This window comes from Aspergillus terreus, genomic scaffold (assembly GCF_000149615.1).
Source record: "Aspergillus terreus NIH2624 scaffold_3 genomic scaffold, whole genome shotgun sequence".
In the NCBI taxonomy this organism is placed as follows: Eukaryota; Fungi; Ascomycota; class Eurotiomycetes; order Eurotiales; family Aspergillaceae; genus Aspergillus; species Aspergillus terreus.
This window is the reverse complement of record NT_165926.1, coordinates 1412736-1427388: the sequence shown is the minus strand read 5'-3', so window position 1 is coordinate 1427388 and position 14653 is coordinate 1412736. Positions and strand designations below refer to the sequence as shown.

The 14653-nt window shown below is 51.5% G+C and overlaps 6 protein-coding genes across 6 annotated transcripts; 3 read left to right on the top strand and 3 right to left on the bottom strand.

Annotated features, from left to right (window-relative positions):
- Nucleotides 1–286: 286 nt before the first annotated feature.
- ATEG_02402 (uncharacterized protein) lies at nucleotides 287–1539 on the bottom strand (the record flags this gene model as incomplete). Its single annotated transcript, XM_001211580.1, has 2 exons — nucleotides 287–339; nucleotides 402–1539. 2 exons carry the CDS (start codon nucleotides 1537–1539, stop codon nucleotides 287–289), a joined length of 1191 nt encoding a protein of 396 aa, XP_001211580.1.
- A 487-nt stretch (nucleotides 1540–2026) lies between these two features.
- On the top strand, nucleotides 2027–3603 carry ATEG_02401 (uncharacterized protein; the record flags this gene model as incomplete). Its single annotated transcript, XM_001211579.1, has 7 exons — nucleotides 2027–2141; nucleotides 2195–2810; nucleotides 2863–2911; nucleotides 2957–3039; nucleotides 3218–3300; nucleotides 3415–3486; nucleotides 3533–3603. The coding sequence occupies 7 exons, from the start codon at nucleotides 2027–2029 to the stop codon at nucleotides 3601–3603; spliced, it is 1089 nt and encodes a 362-aa protein (XP_001211579.1).
- Nucleotides 3604–4470: 867 nt separating this feature from the next.
- ATEG_02400 (cation-translocating P-type ATPase) lies at nucleotides 4471–7602 on the top strand (the record flags this gene model as incomplete). Its single annotated transcript, XM_001211578.1, has 9 exons — nucleotides 4471–4640; nucleotides 4696–4727; nucleotides 4820–5304; nucleotides 5401–5678; nucleotides 5734–5974; nucleotides 6022–6386; nucleotides 6440–6725; nucleotides 6777–6836; nucleotides 6883–7602. The coding sequence occupies 9 exons, from the start codon at nucleotides 4471–4473 to the stop codon at nucleotides 7600–7602; spliced, it is 2637 nt and encodes an 878-aa protein (XP_001211578.1).
- A 1067-nt stretch (nucleotides 7603–8669) lies between these two features.
- On the bottom strand, nucleotides 8670–9438 carry ATEG_02399 (uncharacterized protein; the record flags this gene model as incomplete). The annotated part of the gene is made up of 2 exons (XM_001211577.1): nucleotides 8670–8679; nucleotides 8732–9438. The coding sequence occupies 2 exons, from the start codon at nucleotides 9436–9438 to the stop codon at nucleotides 8670–8672; spliced, it is 717 nt and encodes a 238-aa protein (XP_001211577.1).
- A 702-nt stretch (nucleotides 9439–10140) lies between these two features.
- ATEG_02398 (alpha/beta hydrolase family protein) lies at nucleotides 10141–11097 on the bottom strand (the record flags this gene model as incomplete). The annotated part of the gene is made up of 3 exons (XM_001211576.1): nucleotides 10141–10386; nucleotides 10442–10957; nucleotides 11008–11097. The coding sequence occupies 3 exons, from the start codon at nucleotides 11095–11097 to the stop codon at nucleotides 10141–10143; spliced, it is 852 nt and encodes a 283-aa protein (XP_001211576.1).
- A 443-nt stretch (nucleotides 11098–11540) lies between these two features.
- ATEG_02397 (HET domain-containing protein) lies at nucleotides 11541–14089 on the top strand (the record flags this gene model as incomplete). Its single annotated transcript, XM_001211575.1, has 2 exons — nucleotides 11541–12309; nucleotides 12432–14089. 2 exons carry the CDS (start codon nucleotides 11541–11543, stop codon nucleotides 14087–14089), a joined length of 2427 nt encoding a protein of 808 aa, XP_001211575.1.
- Between the last annotated feature and the right edge of the window lie 564 nt (nucleotides 14090–14653).

Here is a 14653-nt window from a genome sequence, read left to right as displayed (position 1 = left end):
TGTCGCATCGGGTAGGTATCATGTGGCGCATAGGGATTGAATGTTTCGTCTAGATCAAATAGGATCGAGTTACAATTCGTTATACCCATGAATCGGTGGGACCGAGAGCCGGAGGATTGACTATGTCTCAGGTTTCTTTATTGAGCGGTCATCTGCGTTTGAATGAACGGACGAGGTGGCTCTAAATAGAAACTCAACCAGGGCCTTCCGGCCATCCGGCTTGACGGGCGCTTCGATATGCATGGCGCCTGGGACTTGTTTCCACTCGATATCTAGCCCGAGAGCTCTACCACTCCGGTGCAGATCGCCAGCGACATAAGGGGGTATTACCTCGTCGTTCTCTGCGGAGAGAATAAGGATAGGCGGAATTGAGCGAGCTGAAAGCGGGGACAAGGTCTCACGCTCGTCAGCGGCGGGATTTTTCTGATCCCTCCATTGAGCCATCCGCTTCATGGCCGTGGTGTTGTCCCAGTTGTTCCACGAGAACGGCCAGAGATAACGGTAGGGCAGCCACTTCTGCGGGTACAGACTTATCAGCATGTCTTTGATGCTCGACGTTGGTGCTTCCATCACCATCCCAGAGATACGCAGTGGTGGTTGTGTTTGTGTCGCAGTTTCCCTTTCGCAATCCCGCGATAGATATGTGGCCAATGCAGTGCTCGCCACGGCGGACCCCAGGCTATGGCCCCAGAGGATGACCTGGAGGTCGACATCTGGCTCTGAATAGGTCTGCGTGACCCAGTTCAAGAATGCCTGGGCATCGCGTTGAATTCCAGACTGTGTTGCCCGACCGGAGGAGGTCCAATACCCACGGTAGGATAAGGTTGTGACAATATAGTCGACATCCTCCAACGATGTAGAGATTTTGGAGTCTTTTATTGTGCGGAGGAGTTGAGAAAGCAGCGGCAGGCGCATCGGTGTCGATCCTCCATTCCCTTGAAAGTAGCAGATCACTACTTGCCGCCTACGTTCCTTGGGGCTGTTTTCGCGGGGCCGAGGGGTCGGCATGCGGCCTTCGCAGACGGCCAGCTTCGTCCCGTCCAGACTTCGGATTTGCTTCTCCTCCCACTGCACTGGCTTACACTCTGCCGCATAATCTTGCACGGATTCTGAGCGTGCGAACGGTGGTAGCCATGAGAGATACAGGAGCTTGTCCTGCATGACAATGATCCAAAAGCATTTCCAGGTCCAGAGGCCGAGTAACAGCCCGACGAAGAGGACTGGCGGAACCAATATTGGAGGGATGGCGGACGTGAATAGGGTACGCGACCCCGGAATATTCTGGTTTACTCCGATTCCCTGATGCGGAGTCTGTGGAACACGGCGGCTCAGGGGCCTGTCAAGTGGTCGAGGACCAGGCCGGACGCAGGATGTCCTGGCGAGATTGCGCCCGAGGCGCTGGGAAGTCCATCTTCCCAGCATCCACAGTCGATGATGCAGTTGATGGGGGCTGGAGGAGGAATGTAGGGAGGGAGAGATAGAGAATGAGAAGAGGATTGATGGTCCGATGGTGTTGTAACGTTCTTTCCTTCCCCGCATTAAGCATTAATGACTCAGCACTATTTATCCAATGCACAATCACCCGTTACAACATTATCGACGTCACGGTCTGGGTTGTTGAAGAGCGTCGACTTTAGAGTGTGTCGCATAATTTTACTCTGTACCTAGTAGTTCTTTTATTGTACGTAAGGTGGGATGCGCGTTGTTATGCTCAGACCTTCACGCACCTGCGAGATATATCAAGGAGCACAGCCTCTGTACCACGTCAGTGAGATCGGACTCTGCAGCACAAAACACATGCAAAATGACGAATCGTAAACAACCATCGACTAAAGACCTCTAGTGGCCTGCAGGATAAGTCTGTTGGTACTGGCCACGTGAACCGGTCATGCCGTATGCGGGATTAATTCAACCAATCTGGACAACCGGATTCTCTTTCCCACCATCACCCAGCAGATTAACAGATTGATATAAGAGAGACGGCGTCCCTGAGAAATGAAATCATCTACGCAACATGGAATGAGCTATGAATTTTGATCCGTCGGATTTCAACGTCATCTGTGCCCTTCTCGGCCTGTTGATGTCCGTTTATGGGCTACTGGCATACCTGATCCGTGAAAGATGCTACCTGTCCGATGCCTGTAGGTCTAATCAACTATCTTTCATGAAATTTGACCATACGCTGACCTGGTAGTGATCTCATTCATCCTCGGGGTCCTTCTGGGTCCTGTTACAGGCCTCGTGGATCCCATGCGTCTGGCACAAAATGATGTCGGCAATATCGACCGAATTACCTCCGCATTTAGTCGGCTGGTGCTTGGAGTACAACTGGTGATTGTAGGCATACAACTACCCAAGCGCTACCTGATCTACGAATGGCGTTCACTCGCAGTTCTCCTGCTCCCAGGCTTAACTTGCATGTGGATGATCAGTAGTATTCTGGTGTGGCTAGTACTACCCCCGGTGCCCTTTCTCCATGCACTTGCCATCGGCGCGTGCATCTCTCCTACAGACCCGGTGCTATCAAGCGCTATTGTTAAGGGGGCATTTGCGGACAAATACGTGCCGCTTGACCTTCGGCGCCTCATCATCGCTGAATCAGGGGCCAACGACGGACTGGGATATCCGTTTCTCTTTCTCCCGTTATTGATACTACGGTATTCCAACTCGGAGACCACTGCGTCCGGGCTCTGGCAGGTATTATCACACTGGTTTGGAGAGACGTGGTTCTATGTGATTCTGCTCAGTGTCGTGTATGGCGCAGTGCTTGGATGGTGTGCCCAATCGATGCTTCATTTCACAGCCATGAGGTAAGCTCCCTATTACAACGACTAGGCCCAGGCTAATATAATCTTTCACCAGAGAATATCTGGATAGAGAGACCTTTACCATATTTTCGATTTCTCTATCCGTGAGTCTTTTCGATCTTCCCTATGTTTACGGTCTGACTCAGTAGTTGCTTGTCCTCGGAACCGCCGGTATGGCCAACAGTGATGATATCCTGGCTTGCTTCATCACAGGGAATAGCTTTACTATGAAGTAAGTTATGGTCGCATAGAACATACCGTTGGTTAACCATAATGGACCAGTGACTGGTTCCGGATCCAAACCATGGAAGACACCCTGCAGCCGACCATCGACCTGATTCTGAACATGTCCATGTTTATTTGGCTGGGCGCAGTCTGTCCATGGTCTGCATTCACGGACTCGAGTATAGTCCCTCTGCCTCGGCTGATCTTGTTGGCGATATTGATACTGGCCCTGCGGCGGCTGCCGGTCATCCTGTCTCTTCGTCCATGGGTGCGCCACATACACACCACACGCGATGCACTTTTTATGGGATTCTTCGGTCCTATCGGCGTCAGTGCTATTTTCTATTATTGCCTCTGTATCGAGTACCTGGCGACATTTCAGGGGGGAGAAGCCATGGCGGGTCTTGCTGCGTCCATGCGGGTGGTCGTGTGGTTTCTGATCATGACCAGTGTTGTAAGTTTGATATTGCCATATGTTGGATTGCGTACTGACGAAATAGCTGGTGCATGGATTATCTATACCGTTGGCGATGCTGGGTCGCTCGTTGTTCGACTTATTCCGACCACCTAAGAGGGAAACGCAACCATTGCTTATAGAGTAAGAGGGTGGACCGAGTTTATATATAGATTGTATCCTTTATTTAGAGATATAAGCCGTCCCTTTACTCATTGAATGTTTTATCGCTTTTAGTTCTGAGGATAGATCTAAACCAGGGGCAGAATCGGAAGAATGCAAGGCATTCCATAACACGCATGACCCATGCCTATCTCATCCATCATTAAATCAAGAAAGCCACGTGGAATCCGTGCAACCCTAGATGTGAGACAGACTCTGGCTGCATGTTATGGATGGCGATGGGGTGATCCCTGTCGTGCATTCTTATGCTACACTTGACCTTCTGTCATAAGTATCACTTACACAGAATTTTTGGGTAGTATCCTGATAGCTCCATAGCTTCCTGGATACTACCTTGCGTAGGCAGCCATGTGTCATGCGCATGGCGTTCCTGAGCACCTCCACCCGATTCCGGCCATGGCCATGCCACCCGAAAGATTAGCGAAATTGTGAGCGGAATATGCCCTCTCATAAGAAAGGACGAGGTTGAAGGAGTGCCGTCTAAACTGGATCCGGGGAGATGCACGAGAGAAGAAATAAAGTGTTGGTGAGAATAAATCGCGCGCGACAATTGTCAGCCAATCACCCCGGCCGTACCGCACTTTGTATGGCCTCGACTTTTCTATGACGCGACAAAGTGACAGCTTCAACGAGGCACTGCTCGCCTATCTTTTTTTTCTATAAGCAAAAATGGCGCATTATTTGCGACTTTTTATAAAGCTGGAGCTGGGAGCAGCTGGCTGACAGTGCTTTTTGTCCAGTTCTCTCGTTAGACATCTACAGCTCCCTTAGCACGACCTGTTCTTGGTTTGCAAAGCTTTCATGGAGGACGACAGTCGCAAAGATCACATACGCATCGCGGAGGAGGGTGTTCAGCGCAATACTCGACCCATGACTCGTCAGAGATCTGCAGCATCGTCCTTGTCCATACACAGTGTTCGAGGGAAGGTGGCGGCTCCAGAGAACCTGCTCCCGATCACATACAGAACATTGTATGTGCACTCAATTTGACCTCACGATTAGAACTAATGTGTGAGCATTGTACAGGTCCTACAAGGTCGAACAGGCGGATGAGAAGGGTAGTCAAGATTCCTCTACGAAGCAAGAAAGAAAGCAGCTCAAAGGTCACATCGAATACCCTAGCATTCGACTTATACTAAATGAACTACAGGCATTGCGGAGCTTGACTGGCATCGGCTCTCGATTGATGAAATCCAACGACGTCTCTCTACATCCGCCACCCAAGGTCTGTCAAGTGAGCAAGTGCACCGTCGCACTTCTGAGTATGGGAAAAACAAGCCGAGCCCTCCTCCATCCAGATGGTTTCGTACCATGATGAGCTATCTCTTTGGCGGGTTCGGCTCTATCGTGTTGTTCGGTTGTATCATGGTCTTTATCGCATGGAGACCACTAGGAGATCCTCCCGCACAAGCAAACCTGGCTCTCGCTATCGTCCTCCTGGCTGTATTCTTCATCCAGGCCTCGTTCAATGCATGGCAGGATTGGTCCTCCTCGCGGGTCATGGCTTCCATCACGACCATGCTGCCTGATCAGTGTATCGTGGTGCGAGATGGTTCCCAGCTCAGCATCAGTGCCATCGACCTAGTCCCGGGGGATATCATCCATATCAAGCAGGGAAATAAGTTGCCCGCTGATGTGCGTTTCATTCAAATCTCGGCCGATGCAAAGTTCGATAGATCAATTCTTACTGGTATTCTCCCCGATCCTACTGAAATGGCTCTTCTCTAACAGGGAACAGGGGAGTCGGAGCCAGTCTCGGGCGCAACTGAGTCCACCGACGACAACTATCTTGAGACCCACTGCATAGGCCTCCAAAGCACCCACTGTGTGTCAGGCACTGCACTGGCTGTTTGTGTTGGTACCGGTGATCTGACTGTTTTCGGACGAATTGCTGGCCTCTCGAATCGTCGTCGCACAGAGATGACTCCAATGCAGAAAGAAATTCTCCGGTTTGTTCTCATTATAGTCAGCTTCATTGTGACTGTCGTCATCATAGTCGTCATCTTGTGGTATGTTGTTTACTTCATATTGTTTGAAACCAGTCTCAATAAATGACGACTCTAGGGCTGCTTGGCTGCGAAAAGACCACCCCGACTGGATCAACGTGCCCACCTTAATTGTCGACTGCGTCAGCGTCGGAATCGCATTCATTCCCGAGGGTCTTCCTATAGCCTTGACCATGAGTCTGACGATCGTCGCAAATATCATGAGGAAGAACAAGATCCTCTGCAAGACACTAGCTACGGTTGAAACCCTCGGGGCTGTTTCTGTCATCTGCTCTGATAAGACTGGCACATTGACGAAGGTAATACTCTATCCACGCATACATATCATACTCGCTAACGATTGTAGAACGAAATGTTTGTGACTGATTGCTTTTCCGGCGGCGAGGAGTTTACGTCCGAGGGGGCCAAGAGTCTCCTTGTCCATGGAGCTGGCCCGAATGATCTTCCAAATGCCTCTGTGGGCGTTCTTCGAGATGTTGCTGGATTGTGCAACGCCGCTGAATTTGATGCATCCACCCTGGACCGGCCGCTGCATTTGACCAAAATCTACGGCGATCCGACTGATCAGGCCATTCTGAGACTCTCCCAATCTCTGGGTCCCGTCAGTGAACTCCGAGAACAGTGGAAGAAGGTCTTTGAAATATCTTTCAACAGCAAGAACAAATTCATGATCCGTGTTATGTCGCCTACGAAGAGTCAATCTGGCGACGGGTAAGTGGAGGACATGGATACGGGAAGGAGGCACGAAGCTGACAGTAGGCTAGGTTGCTGCTTATAAAAGGAGCACCTGATGTTCTTCTACCGAGATGCACATCTATGGTCATGAGAGATGGCAATATCGGCGAGCTTTCAACGGGAGATCGGAACAGGCTCGAAGACATCAAAGACCGGTGGTCCGCACGAGGGAAGAGAGTCATTCTCTTGGCGCAGAAAGAGGTCACCGAAGAATGGGTGACCTCGTTGACTAGTCTTCAGGATGAGCGACTCGTTCTTCACTCAGCTGAGCAACGCCTGACACTTGTGGGTATCGTTGGACTTGTGGATCCTCCCGTATGTCAAGCACGTTCAATCTATTTCCTAGGTCCCACTGACCAAATACAGAGAGACGAAATCCCGGGAGTCATCGACACTCTCCGCAAAGCTTCCATCCGCATCATGATGGTGAGTCTCATTCATATTGAGGGGGATGTTGCACTGACAGTGATAGGTGACCGGTGACTACAAGCTCACGGCACAGGCAATCGCCATAGAGTGCGGGATTATCCGAACTCCGCCTGCACTTATTGACGACGTCAAAGCCCTTGATTTCTCCGAGAAAGTGGATATCACAAGTACCGGCACGACGACCGCTATAGTACTCAGTGGGCCTGAGCTAGCTGACCTTGGGAATGACCAATGGGAGAAGCTGTGCAGCTACGATGAGATTGTCTTTGCCAGAACCACCCCGGAACAGAAGCTCCGTATTGTCAAAGAGTTCCAGCAAAGAGGGCATATTGTTGCAATGACAGGCGATGGTGTCAATGATGCTCCATCCCTCAAAGCTGCTGATGTCGGTGTCGCTCTGGGCAGTGGTTCTGATATTGCTATTGAGGCTGCCGATATGGTCCTTCTGGAGTCGTTCTCCGCGATCTTGGAAGCTGTGAAATATGGCAGACTAGTTTACGGTACTGCATCCTCACTCAGCTCGTGCTCTCGAACACTGCTAACCCAGCTGCTAGATAACCTCAAGAAAACAATCATATACCTTCTTCCTGCAGGAAGCTTCAGCGAGCTGTGTATGCAGAACTCCGATATCATGGGCGATTTTGACAACCTAATTGATTATAGGGCCCGTTATGACAAATGTTATCCTTGGTGTTCCCCAGGTTCTTTCATCATTCCTGATGGTATTTTCGTCCCCGATTCCCCTATTCCTGTCGGCCTTTAACTAATCGTGGTTCACAGATCATTATTTGGTGAATGACCCCTGGATATTTCTTTCACAAACAGAACTAATAAACCTGTCTAGCTGTCTGACTGATTGCGCCGGAGCAATTACGCTGGCGTTTGAGAAGCCCGAGTCTGACGTACTCCTTCGGCCCCCAAGAGACACGCACAAAGACCGTCTCGTCGATGTAAAGTTACTCAACCATGCCTACGTCTTCGTCGGCCTGTTCGAGTGTTTTCTATCATATGTGGTGGCGTTTTGGCACATGCAGGTTTGTCTCCTAATCTAGATATATAACAAGCCTATTCTAATCATGTGCAGAGGAGAGGCATCCCGTTCAGCGCGATGATTCTCAAGTTCAACAACATGGACCCCAAATACGACAAGAACTACGTCACACAGGTTGCTAATGAGGCTTCGTCAATCTACTTTGTCAACCTGGTCATCATGCAGTTCTTCAACCTGCTGGCGATTCGCACTCGGCGGCTAAGTATCTTCCAACAGCCACCGATTTTCAAACGCGAGACACAGAACTTGCTCCTGTTTCCAGCAATGGTGTTTGCTCTGTGCATCGTATTTATTTGTATGCCACTCAATTATTACAGGCTAATCTTTGAGACGTTGCACTAACGAACGGACAGTCTGCTATATTCCCGGGCTTCAGAAATCGATTGACACCACGACGATACCGGTGGAAAACTTCTTCCTCCCTGTTGCGTTTGGTATCGGGCTGCTTGCGCTGGATGAAGCGAGAAAGTATAGCGTCCGTCGTTGGCCGAAGAGCTTTATTGCTAGGATTTCGTGGTAATTTGACGGAATGCCTAGTGGCAGCCACCGTGACCACTGGCAAGGAATTCTTTGTAGCTTCCTCTAGAACATGGGTGGCTACTTATTACACTTTCTGTTTGCTGATATTGCCAATCAATTAAGGAAGGTATACATTTTTTTTGTCTCTAGTCTCCTATCCTTGGCCCGGGTGGATGAGCAGTATGCTTCGATGATAGGTATCTAAAGAAAACTTAACCCAAGGGGATTGAGTCTAACACATCTTCCAGCTAACAAAGAGTCTACCAGAACCTGTTCATAAATTAGAAACCGTCATCATCACAATCATCTGGGACGAACATACCTCTTAGCATACGGACAAATCTCCTCACCTCCATACGAAGTCCAGATCGCCTGCTCGCGCACAGGTGTCCCCGTGCGCGCCGCATTAATCATCCAGCCATCCTTGATAAAGATCCCAACATGGACCACCCCAGAGTCACAGTTCCCATTCTCCCCCCAAAAGATAAGGTCACCCTCCTTCGCCTCCGAGCGACTAATCCGCTTCCCGAGCGGGGAATCATACTGGTCCTGCGCGACACGGGGAATCTCGACCTTCAGCGCCTGGCAGATCGCATACTGCGTCAGACCCGAGCAGTCGAACCCGCCGCTAGACGGCCCATTGCATCCACCGCCGCCCCAGACGTAGGGCAGACCGAGCTCGTCCTGGGCTGCGCTCACGATGTCTGCGCCGGAGCCGGAGCCGGAGCCCCCGCCGTCGCTGCCGCCGGTGCTGCACTTGTCGGTGACATAGCCGGTCGAGCCGGTCTTGACGTAGTAGTCGGAGACGTAGCAGCCGTCGGAGGTTTTGTCCCACAGGCTGTTGCCAAAGATGCTCTCGCCGGCTTGCTGGCAGGAGATCTTTACGTCGGTGCCCTTGGCGTAGGTCTTGACGCTTTTGTTGCTGGTGCCGGGGCCGGAGCGACAGTTTACGCCGTCGGCAGTGATGGTGTAGGCCGTGGCCAGTGGGATTGTGGCGGCGAGGGTTGCTAGAAGGGAGGTGTACAGCATGATGGATGTGTTGACGATGTAGATCGTTGTAGCAAAAAGGGTCAAATAGAAGGTAGATGAGTGTATTGTCTGTCATGAAGACATCCAGAGAGGGAGACGTCTCCTTTTAAATGCTCATTCTTCTATCACATGGTAAGATTGTAGGTTGATCTCATAGCCAAGTTGTAGCCAAATGCCGTCTATACTCAATGCTAGTCACTGAGGCATCGTATTGCCCCCACAAGTTGGACTACACTACAAGCCGTCTCTCGTGTTCGAATATAGCACGTAGTTTTTGGCCCGTGTTTGAAAATAGACATAGACATATTCAGGGACGCTCTTCCTGGCGGCGGATTAGAATACTACTTCGTATACTAGAAGCAATAGACCCCGGCATGAAGCTCGTGGACCTCGTATTCGTAGTGCTGAGGAATGCAGATAGACGCAAGGGACACTATAAATAAACACGATACGGCCTAGCGTCATCTAGCACTGTCGATCATCATTCTTCGAATGTGAAGTAGTTACCCATCCGTTTATTTGTTCACTCTATGCAGGACTTGGATGCATACAGGAGAGTCTGGCTGTACTGATGCATCAACCACTTAACCGTCAGGGCGAATGAAGTACCTACAACAACTAATTCGGACATAAGTCCAGGCGTATTGTTATTCGTAGCACTTCATGTCCTGGATAATTCCACACACATCCCAACCGTATATATCAATGGATATAAGACCAAAGATCCTGAAGATCCGAACTCTCAGTTTCCCAGCCCGCACTGTCTGCTCCACCCTTGGTGAAGAACTTGGCTGCTGCTGAGTCCCTTTTCAACGTCCACTGCAGCCATTTGACCGCAGCGACACCGTACGCTCCGCCATCAACCTGATCATAAGTGCCCCCATGGCCACTCGGATAGTTACCGATCCACTTGGGAACGCCTTCAAGCGCGTGATAGTCCCTCTCGCCCTATTGTCCTCAGTCAGCCATCCCCTAACAGTATTCTCATCATCAGATCACATACATTAGCATACGCAATATCCGTCGGCCCCCCGATGAAATAAAACGCCGGCTTATGCACCTCCGAAATCGTATCCGGACTCTCTACATCTGGGATGACGACAGCGCCTCCAGACGCAGGAGCTTCATCCAGGAACCCCGAATTGAACAGTCCCAGGAAAGAAATCCGATCATCAGATCGCATCTTGTAAGCCTCGAGACCGCCACAGCTCTGGCCCGCTACGGCGATTCTGCTTGCATCGACGGCAGCATACCGTCCGGCCCCCGCCTGTGCGGATATCCAGGAGACGGCGTCGGCCATCATCCCCCAGCTGGTGCTGCCGCTTGCACCGCCCGGTGGCCCGGAGGCGAGAACGACGAAGCCATATGATGCTACGTTGGTGAGGAAATTGGCGAATCTGGTGCCGTTGTTTTCGCAGCCGCCTTCGCCCCAGATTAGGACTGGGAGGGACTCGTTTCTGGCCGGTCTAGAGGGTAGGTAAATGGTGTGGTTGGAGAGAGTAGGTTCCGCGAAGTAGGCCTATTCAAGGGTTATTGTGTCGATGCTATAGGCTGGACGGCTTTACTTACGGCTGGATATGGTCCACTCCCTCCGGCGTGCCTGCAGCTGGCGAATGGGAGAGCCAAGGCACTGAAGCCTAAGTAGGTGGAGAGCTTCATGGGTGAATATGCGTGTTACAAATGGTTGAAGATATCGGTCAGCTAAAAATGGACATTTCATGGAGTGTACTCCGTAGTACATACGTCTTCCCAATTATATAGGACTTCCTTTGTTATTTACCCGTACTGCCGATATGAGTTGTCGATCACCGCATCCTAGTATCTCACGGAACAACCAGCGTCTCGAAACCGACAAGGGCATGCGGAGACGGTGCATACAACCGAAGCATACATGCCTGCTGTGTGCCTGAAGAAAAGGCCCCTGCGGTAGTGGAGATGGTGGAGATACCGCCGTTTAGCCTATTCTTCAGGGCCTTTTGGCTCTTAGCAGGTTATTCAATGAGTGGTGGTTATCTCCACTGTGGGCCTACAAAGATTTTACTCCATATGGAGTAATTGTCGGTGACGGCGGAAAGACCATGGTCGTGCGTGGTCTTTAGGTAATGAACAACGACCTCGAGGATTCGGTCTATATTGTCGGAGCTACGCAGTATCGAGCCACTGTGAGAAGTATAAGATTTGGTGGACAGTACCTAAGTAGTATACATCTACCCGTTGGCCAGTGCGTTCTGTTCCCTAGCGGGGTCCTTACCCTTTTGGAGCCATGCAATACCAGAGCTCCAGCCTTTGGGCAACTCCTCCACCAAGGTACCAACGACATTCATCACCTCGCCCACCTCGACGCCCGGCTACCCGACAGGGTTTCATTGAATCCCGCCTCCGGTCAACGTCACCTCCCCAGCGGTAAAGAACGCGACGATGCCGCTAGCTCACCCAGCCAGGGAAGGCACCAGTCGTCCAACCGACCAGATTACAAGGTTGGGATCCTGTCTACAAGTAACCTGGACCAAATGGCTTCTAATTGCTTTCATATCTCTAGGTGTCTGCGACCGCCGCACCTGTGTCAACCCTGTTGGACTGGCCTGTTTGGTGAAGCGGGCTTCCGAGAGCTCTTACTACCAGGCGGCAGCAGGCGCTATACGTACAGAACGTCCTGGTCGGGACTGGCAGCATCCGAGACATGTAACTGGTGCCGGCTACTACTGATCAACCGAGAAATCACTGACAGGGGCGACGCGCTCACGGTTACTGTTGAGATGCGGGAAGAAGAATCGCGAGATATCACTCCGCCTGGAGTACAGAGACTGTGGGTCTTTTTGAACAACGAGGAATCTGCGCATCATGCTGCTGGCTACATACGCACGTCCGCAAGTATGAGCCACTACCTCCTTTCAGCGGATCTCAGCAGCTCTACTAACCGTGTTCTGGTCTGGTACTACCAGACGACCCACTCGCGAAGCACATTGTCGCCCGCGGCCTGCTCACCCAAGTAGGCGCCCCTGAAGTCTTCCAATCAGTCCTCCAGCATGTTGAGCAGTGCATGTCCGGGCACGAGCACTGCAAGGCAACGGCACACATCAACCCCTTGCCTACTCGTGTGGTCGATTGCACCAATCCCTTGAAGCCAAAACTCTGGGCTACGGATGGCAAAGAGGGCAAGTACATCGCCTTGAGCTATGTGTGGGGGGAGCCACAGGCTCATAGCACGACCCAGGATAGGCTGGAGACGTACCAGGGAGGAATTGAGCTATCAGCCCTCCCGCAGACGATTCGGGATGCAATACGCGTCACGCACAGCCTGGGTTACCGGTTTCTCTGGATCGACAGCCTCTGCATCCTACAGGACTCGGACGAAGACAAGAGGAACGAGATTGGCAACATGCGCAGTATCTATTCCGACGCTTCTCTCGTCATCATCGCAGCCAGCGCAAAAAAGGTAGGCGACGGATTCCTCCAGACCCGGACGTCCAATGTTTCAGAGGCAAATGACACACCGTTGGCTTTTCAACTGCCAGGGGGTCGGATTGGATCCCTCCACTTGTCAACCAACGGAAAATTCTCAGGCTATGACCCTTCTATGGAGCCGGTAAACGCAAGAGGATGGTGCTTCCAGGAGCACATGCTCGCGACACGGGCTCTGGTTTTCGCCTCTCATACACTGCAGTACCACTGCCGGACAAACGGCGTACGCAACATCGGCAACTCTTATAACTATTCACCTGATGAAACCGCCGGCCGAATCCCTGGGAGAATATTCTTCATGGCCGAATCCATGAAGACCCAAGGCTCCTCGATACAGCCACCAGCACGCACTTCGCTATCGGCTGAGGAATGGAAGTCAACCCGCAAGGCGTGGTTTGTCGCGTTAAGGAATTACACGCAGCGCTCAGTCGGCCATCCGGCGGACAAGCTCATTGCTTTTGCGGCCATTGCCGAAACCTTCCATGCCCTTTGGTCCGAGACGAGGTACCTTGCTGGCCTCTGGGAGGACACGCTCTTGGAGGACCTGCTCTGGAAAAAGCCGAAGCCGCCACTCCCGCGCCCCGAGGCATACAGGGCACCCTCGTGGTCTTGGGCGTCTGTCGATGGCGAGACCAATTTGGATGTAATAGACGACATGATGCAACGGTCTGGGGAAGACGCCGTCAAGAGTCGTTGCGAGATACTCTCATGCGACGTTACGCTAGCGGATCCGGCACTCTTGTTTGGCGCCGTCACCGGAGGTACGCTTGTCTTGCGAGCTGCCTTGGTACCAGCCCTGTTAGCGCCTTTTTTCTCAGAAATCGCGTCAGAAATTCAAGTACACGCCCGACCTCGCTGTGGCAACATGGTCGGCCAGGCGGGGTCGAGTACGGAGCATGAATCCACTGCCGACTCGGAGAACCCCAACACAGGAATGGTCACCATCGGTACTTTTTGGCCTGACAGCTCGGATGACGCACGGCTTGGGGAGGCCTGGGCCGTGCCCATGATGTGGAAGAAACCGAATATCAGGTACGGACTCATCGTCGTCCCAGCCAACGAGGATGGAAATGTGGTAAGATACCGACGCGTCGGCCTGTTCACACATGGTGTCGTCCATGCAAATGGAAATGCGGCGGGTATAGACTGGATTGACTGGCAAGATCCCGTAGAGATAGTGATTGAATGAAACCGCACTCAGCACGCTATATTATAGTAAAGTGTGGTGGATCTCGGCAAAGCAAAGTATGCATTCATGAATCTCCAAGTACTCTATCGTCGTCAGGTATCTGTCTATTCTATATAACCATTACCATAAGTCTATCCGTTCCAAATCATGCAGAATCAAATCGTAAATCAACTGTCGTGTATCGTAGATTGAATAAATCACAGGGCGACCGGCTCGCCCGTTCTATCACCCGGTCCAATGCCCTTTCTGCGAACAGCAAAGAATGCAATGATGAGGCCTACGCCTCCTATACCGGCAGAACACCAAAGGCCAGTGGAGTACTGCTGTGCCAGGCCGTGGCCTTGTTCGATATCAACTGCCTCGGTAACAGCGGCGGAGATAGCCAGAGCGACACCAGAGCCTATCTGGAAGGCAGTGTTGAGCTGTACTCATTAGCATAATCCATACACCTTATGGAAGAAAGGACTCACCATTCCTCCGCACAAGCTCTTCACTTGAACAGGGACACTCGTCAATATCACTGTGCTAGTGGTGACAAAGATGAGAGAAACAGCCGAAATGCTG